A 7362-nucleotide genomic window follows, 5' to 3' on the forward strand; every position below is an offset into this window, starting at 1 on the left:
GATATTCTCCTACAATTCTCAGTGGAATGACTGACCCTCACATTAAGAGCAAGCTCAGCTACCCCGAAGAACATGTAAACATATACTGAAAGAGGGAAGATGTAATTCTTCCACCAATTTTTAAGAGTGCTTTCTTTCCAATAGAAAATCCTTTGCAAATTCAAACTTGGCCCTGGAAGTGCAATAGGCAATACACAATTGTAAAAAAATAAACACATACCACAGCAGATAAATAGGCATTTATTAAAGTTCATCTCAAAACAAACAAAAATAAAGGACATTAAGGCATCTTGTATTCAATAACTGTTCATATAATAAAGATGACTTCTCTTTCTGATACAAGACAGCAGATTAGGGAAGAAAAAAAAAAAATCTCCCAACACATTTGGCAGAGTGCTGACTTCTTCCCACTGTCCCACCACTCAGTCAGCAAACCCCTCCAAGAAATGCCCATATCTCCAATGAAAGAGCTGCAAAATCCCAACACTCACACACGTGCAGGGAAGCACTCTTCCTTCCCCTCAGACATCCAACCTTCTGTAAAGATGCACATGGGAGAAAGACTAACAGATGGATACCACAGAGAATAAAGAAGACATCCTCCTGCTGTAACCTCTTTTTCAGCAGACTAGAATATTTGGCCTTGCTTTCGCTAGTATTTACTATTTCAGCCAGTAATAAGTGAAAACTGGACCACAAGCTCCAGTCTGTACCACAATATAACAATTTGTATGTTCTTCTACATTCACACTTGATAAACAAATGACAAAGGTCTTGTTTCCATGGAATAATTTATTTTGATGAATTACGCTGTCAAGTGACCAATCACTGTTATAGTGTTTTTTTCTTCAATTGGAATATCAGGAAATGTTTACAGTATCATTGGGTTCACTATAACAGGATTTTACTACAGAGTAAAATATAAATTAATAAGCACTGCATATAGCACTATTCACTTCACCACATTGGCTCTCTATATCCTTTGTCACATTCTAACTTCATTTAAGGCAAGTTAGTTTGCTTTTTTTTTTCCAAAGACCACCACATAGTCTCTAGATAAACTTGTGTGACTAGGTTTGCAAGTTAGGAAACTGAGCTTTATAAAAAGTTTACTTCAACAAATACGAAAGTTATTAAGAGAAAGATGGTGACCCAAAATTGCACTGTATTAAAAGGTGGAGTTTCCTTGTACCAAAGTCCTTTATTCATCATCTTTAGAACCAGTTTTGCTTAACTATAAAAGAGACACAAAAAGAAAGTATTCAAAGTTTAGACTGCCATTCCATTTATTAGGAAGCAAGAACAACATTATCTCCATCTTACATAGAACGCATGTATATTTAATTAATAATACAGACTGATTGTGCTACCATACCAAGTGACTGAAAAGCATCAAAAATTATTTCTTCAGCTTAAACACTAAATGAGCTTGTTTGCTGAACATAAAAGTTGGTTTTAAAAAAATACCACCACAAAACCCCGGAAAAACCTCAGGGTACTTTTTCTATTTAATTTGAAGACTCTGTCACCAGCTCTCCAAAATAAAGACAACAAAGTAAAGGAAAAAGTATCTCCATACATCTCTGAGAGAATTCCCATGTTGAAATTTACATAATACAAAAAGAGACATTAACTTACTATTTCTCTCTTTTTTAAAGCTAAGGTTATAATCATTAAATGTAGTCCACCTATTGTGAAATCTCTCCAGAATCCACGACATCCACTACAAATAGCCACTTTTAACTCAGAAGTACTCTGTCCAAAACCACCACCATCATTTACTTGTTCTTATGTAACAGTTGGAACCGGTGTTAGGTCTTACACCGAAAAATACTTATAGCTGTGTAAAATACAACAGTTTGTTTTCAAAACTGTAAAGCAGCTATACTGATTTCCACTGAATGAGCAAAGAGAAGAGTGGGGGGAAAAAAAAAATCAATGCTGAGGGAGCAAGTAGAAAAGAATTATTCACTGGAGGAGTTGCAGCTCAGGCTTGTAGGAGACAGCAAAGTGATCCTACTTGGGTCAGCTCTTTTTTTCTGCTTACTTATTCATTGCCCTCCAGAAACCTCCAGCATCACTAACTTTATTTTACATCTTGTTGCCATATGAAGATAGTATATTTGCAGTGCATTTGGCTAGCAAAGCTCTCTCATCATAAAATTAAAATCAAATTGCTCAATAAATAAAAAAGAAATATGAAACCAACAATGTTCAAAGAGGAATCAATAATAATATTCAGAAGGACTAAGCACTTTAAACCATTTGAGAAATATGTAAATTAGAATCCAAAATGAGCAACAGTTCTTACTCTTTCTTGCAAATGTTTTTAACATTAAAAAAAAGAACTTGAAAATACTTACATGCTGGACGCATATAGAAATTAATCAGACACCACAGTCAAATCCAAACAAAGTTAGGAAGAAAAGCAAAAAAAAAAAAACAACACAGATCAGTTTTCTTCAGATATAAGTTCAAATTATTTTTAAAGTACATATGAAGTATTTCATAATACTGCACATAATACAGTCATGTTACCTTAATTACGTCCACCCAGTTCCATCCTCGTGGAAGCTCCCCTTTGTTATCTGCAGAATAAGATGGTTTTATTTTCAACACACAATGGGGAATCTTTACCTTTCTTTAAAATCAACACACAAAATTCTAAAGATCCCAAAACCTTAATTTCTCCTCTACAAAGTCCTGAGGACAAAAATAGATATCCATGTCTTAATCACATCTTGTACTTCAAAGTAATTCTTTTTAAATAACATCTCAGTCCATCTGACATTTAATCTAGAAGGCAAGTCCAACATAAGCTGGGCTGACCAGCAATGATGCATTCTGTCAAAGAACAAAATTTGACACAGCTTTTCCTTTATATGGTCAACATGTAATATGCCAATTATCCACTAGCTTAGGCAAATTATATGCAGAAATTGCTACCACAGGGTACAACTTATTGCTGCGATAGGATAGTATTATCCAGATCATTATTAAAAATTAAGGTTGAACACATAAAAGTCTTCAAAAAAAGGTGAACTATCGAACACTTTTCAATCACAAACCTACCATTTCATTGAAAGTGTAAGTATCCGCAGAAGCACCTTTATTTTGAAGATACAAACTAAATTAAATATTTTATTTTGGGTTCCATAATAAATATTTTCATTCAGAAATTACATTTTTAATAATGTGAATTATTTACGAGAGCCCATCAACAAACCACGTCTTCTGTTGAAAGTGAATATTCCGAAGTCCCAAATGCTCTCCTCCCACAAGTATTTTTTGAAAATTTCACTTTTGTCACAAATTGAAATAAAAAAATAAAACAAAGCCAATGACATCTTAAAATCCCTACTCTATAGATAAAGTTGCTTTGACCAAAACTAACATATCAGGTAAGAATAATTCATCTAAAACAAGCAAAACAGAGACCACAGGCTTAAAGTAGTTAATCTTATAAACAAATGACTACTGATTCTGACTCTAGCAACATGTCACTGCTATAAAAGTTGTATTCTCACACTGCTCGAACAAAACAATATTATAGTGAACAAACCTGTTTTATCTGCTAGTTTTCGTTTCTGGGTTTTGGATAACTGCTCCTTCTTATCTTTTTTCTTACTTGCTGGCACATCAGGAGTTCCAATTGCAGTATTATTGCTTACTGAAGACTGAGAAGGATAAACATGGCTGTTAATATTTTGCATACTAGTTCCACAGATACCTCTATGTGTAATTACTGAACCTGACATACTGAAATATCTTGACTGTAAGAAAGAAACAATGCTGTCAGCAGTCTGCAGCTTTTAATCAACATATGATTGTAGTTTTAAAAAGCATGTGTTGGCAAGAAATTATTCCCTTTCGGAATTGCAAAGGGTACTTCTTACACCTTTTAAATTTAATCATGGGGTGTGGTTTAGTCTGAAGGGATTCAGATTTCCCAAACATGGAACCATTCCTTCTTCTTCAAAGCAAATCCACAGCATCACAATGGCCAATAATGTCCTTACACAACACGAAAGCCACAAATAGACTCAGCCTGACTTATTCCAAGACCCTGCAGGTACACTTATGCAATCCATTGCATCCCCGGAAGGTTGCATTAATTTGCCTCCCCCACCCCGCCCCCCAGCAGACACCTTTAATCTCTGTTTCAGCACTCTCTCTTTAGTTTTGCTTCTGCTCCAAGTCCTCATTTCTATGTTACTTTGCGGGACATAACCACAGCTGACAAACATTTTGATGTAACAGCAAAATAACAATTAAATATAGCAATAAAGACCACAGAACATTGTGACACCATGCTCTGTGTGTCACTGTTTAGCCACTGACATGTATTCCCAACATACTGATTAACAACTTAAAGACAGAGCTAGGAAGTATTTGGAATGGCAATAAACATTTTTTTTCAGTTTTAAATGCAAGATACTAAAATCTGCATTTATCTACTTACCACAGTGTTAACAGGCTGATTTTCCATTAACAACTCTTTGTTATCTTTGGCATATTCAAAAAGTGTGTATGTCATAGCAGTTCCAAGATTTGCTTCAACTTCCACCATTAACTTATCCAATATACTTTGTTTAATAGCTGAAGATCTAAAAGAAATCATAAAGCTCAACTATAATCCAGACAGATAAAGAAAAGCTTGTCAATCAAAGAGCCCCCACATATAAGGCTAGGAAATGAAGCTGTCATAAACACTAACATTGTGTTGTTGAAGAAAGCGTCCATCGATATGACTGGTGCTGTTTGTGGGTATGTTTTCGGCCAAGAAACTTCTATTAGAAAAGCTCTGGGATCTCCGTTTTCACCTATCTGAAGTGAAAAGAAAAACTATATCAATCAATAGTTTCCAGTCACTTATTAAGGATTACAATGCCAATATGCAAGTCTTTAACTTCTTTATGACTACCCAAATTCCTTAAGATAACAACTATTTTCCTAAAGTTATCAGTTAGAGAATAAAACTGTTATCCAGAAAAAGCACTGAATTTACAACATCAATATTAACCTCTACCCTGCAGTTTTCATCCTAGAAAAAGCAGCAGAAACACCTACAGCTCTTTTTTTTTTTTTAAACTGCTTGGTTTTAAAAGCTACTTGTAGCATCTGCAAGCTAAATATTATACAATCATAAGTGAGAACAGAAAAGATGAAGCCTTCTTTTTTTCCCCCCAATGCAGCCAAGCTCAGAATATTAAAACAAACCACAAGACAGTGTTGAAATAAAAATGACGATAAACAGGTGACCTAAGAGAGCAAAATAATAGATAAGAATTTCAATATTTATGTCTCATCTCTACAGATATTTTATCTCAATATAAGAATGAGTAGTAAACGATTTAAAAAGTCAGTAGAGTGAGACTGGATGAAAAAGCCTAATGTTAAAAAAAGGCAGACATTAATATAAATAATCATGGACATCAAAGCAAATTAGTGAACCCAAATTACACATACAATCCTTACAATTATGTTAAATTAAATAAAAAATAAATAATTTTTTAAAATTTAAAACTAGTACAGGTGTTACTAACAGGCATACTATACAAACAGAAATAACTTTCACACAAGGATTTGGAAGACTAGTGCAACCAAGTTGGTTAAATCCATATTCTGAAACTAAAAATTCTCCCTTATTTTCCTCATTACAGAATATTCAATATCTAGCTTAATCAAATTATACAGAATGAAGTGTAGCCAGAAACAAAGTCCTAATCAAGGTAATGCTACTGTATGTCAAAATTAAAAAAAAAAAAAAAAAGAAAAAAGAAAGTTGATGCTTTTTATTATTTACAGTGTCTGTTACAGCAGAGTGGACTAACTGACACTCAGAAACATCTGTTTTAGAGGTGATAAATAAATAATAAAAATTAAAGAAATCATTAATCTGCAATATTTATCAAGACAGAATCTGCAGCGTTGCAATCCAGTTCCCACTGCTGCCAAGAAGAAAACTAGTGGTACGGTTTCCAGAGTTCTTATCTTAGGAAAGCACTGTCTGCACACTGAGCAAATCCATACAGAAAGCTGCGGGACCATTCTCCTCCTTCCCAGTTCAACCTAAAAACTGGGTAGCCTTACTCAACTACAAAACAGCTGTGTTTTATATGTGAGCCATGTGCGAGACAAATGAGACTTAGAAAAATGGCATACTAATTCTTTTGACCTTCTCATGCACTTACTCACACTATGCCTTCTTGTAATACAAATTCTTCCTTATGAGAAAGACTGCCTTTGTCTGACACTAAGTTTTCAAGTATTTAAATTGAGTTGTAACTTTGGAGTTTTGTTTAAGAAAAATTAGCAACAACCAAAACTAGTAAAATGTAGAATGATACACATTAGACTGGTAGGCATGTCACATTTGCTGTTTTGAGGAAATTAAATTTACTAATAACAGTGAAGGAAGGCTGCACTTACATGGATAGGATTCAGGTACTCAAGTAATTGATGAGATTCAGGTAATCAATAAATTGATTTAACTCATTACAATTACTGAAGTTATTCTGAAGTTTCTTGAGAAGTCATAAAAAGGTGATTTTAGAAGCCTCCTCCCCACTACAGTGATATGGCATTTTCAGAAGTCTCCCTTCTGTCCCATGGGTGCCAAAGTTTTAATCAGTAAAGTTCTCTGGCAGTCTAAAGATCTGCCTCAGTGCATGCCCAGAAGAACTTTCAGGTCTCTAAATTTGAGAAAGCTGGCAAGAATTTCATGACAGAATCTAACTCCATATCTCAAGTTCAGCACTCCCTGTATGTCTCTCCTGAGTAGACTGCATCAGTGCACATGCCCAAAGCATTTTGTGGATTTTCTCTTTAGCAGGTAGACAAGGCATGTCAACTACCTCTGGACAAGAGACTAGAACCTTGTAAATAAGCAATAAGAAAGGTTCAGAGCTTTACATATAAATGTCTCTAAAAGTGACATTTCTGACCAGCTAATTTAAGTATTATGCAGCATGCTGGCTCCTTCAGCCAGTTCAACAGTTCTAGCTATGCAGCACATAGACGTGTAGACAGGATTAGCCTAGCTAAGGGATAATGCACCCGCACCGGGGCAGGTTCCTAAATATCGTTCTATCAAGCATCATTATACCAAAGATCCTGAAACAGCGGCCTACGGGTCTAGCCTTTATTGCAAGTCAAACACCCGTTTGTTTTAGAGAAAACCCTGGCACCTCAGCTGCAGCGGCTCCCAGACCCTTCCCCGCCTTACCCTGTACTGGAAGGAGACCGGGCTGAGCTCCCTGAAGCACCCGTCTCCCTCGTAGATGGAGCGCAGCGCTTCCAGCTCCATCTGCAGCACAGACCAGAGAACGGCGTCACCGATTTCAGCCCCACCACGAAGCT

At 35.5% G+C, this 7362-nt stretch overlaps 1 protein-coding gene across 1 annotated transcript; it reads right to left on the reverse strand.

The window, feature by feature from the left end:
- Nucleotides 1–536: 536 nt before the first annotated feature.
- RWDD4 (RWD domain containing 4) lies at nt 537–7309 on the reverse strand. Its single transcript, XM_010077349.1, has 7 exons — nt 7229–7309; nt 4718–4827; nt 4463–4607; nt 3563–3677; nt 2539–2588; nt 2364–2366; nt 537–1234 (listed from the first exon to the last, which is right to left on the reverse strand). The coding sequence occupies exons 1-7, from the start codon at nt 7307–7309 to the stop codon at nt 1202–1204; spliced, it is 537 nt and encodes a 178-aa protein (XP_010075651.1). The 3' UTR covers nt 537–1201.
- Between the last annotated feature and the right edge of the window lie 53 nt (nt 7310–7362).

Source organism: Pterocles gutturalis, unplaced genomic scaffold, assembly GCF_000699245.1.
Source record: "Pterocles gutturalis isolate BGI_N339 unplaced genomic scaffold, ASM69924v1 scaffold38078, whole genome shotgun sequence".
Lineage (NCBI taxonomy): Eukaryota > Metazoa > Chordata > Aves > Pterocliformes > Pteroclidae > Pterocles > Pterocles gutturalis.

What these genes read in the sequence shown, in the direction of transcription:
- RWDD4 (XM_010077349.1), bottom strand. Translation starts at nt 7,309, where the DNA reads ATGGAGCTGGAAGCGCTGCGCTCCATCTACGAGGGAGACGGGTGCTTC. An exon ending in GCTTTCTTCAACAACACAAT is followed by an intron (nt 4,608 to 4,717) that starts GTTAGTGTTTAT and finishes GATTTCTTTTAG; the next exon opens with ATCTTCAGCTATTAAACAAA. An exon ending in AAAACTAGCAGATAAAACAG is followed by an intron (nt 2,589 to 3,562) that starts GTTTGTTCACTA and finishes CTTATTCTGCAG; the next exon opens with ATAACAAAGGGGAGCTTCCA.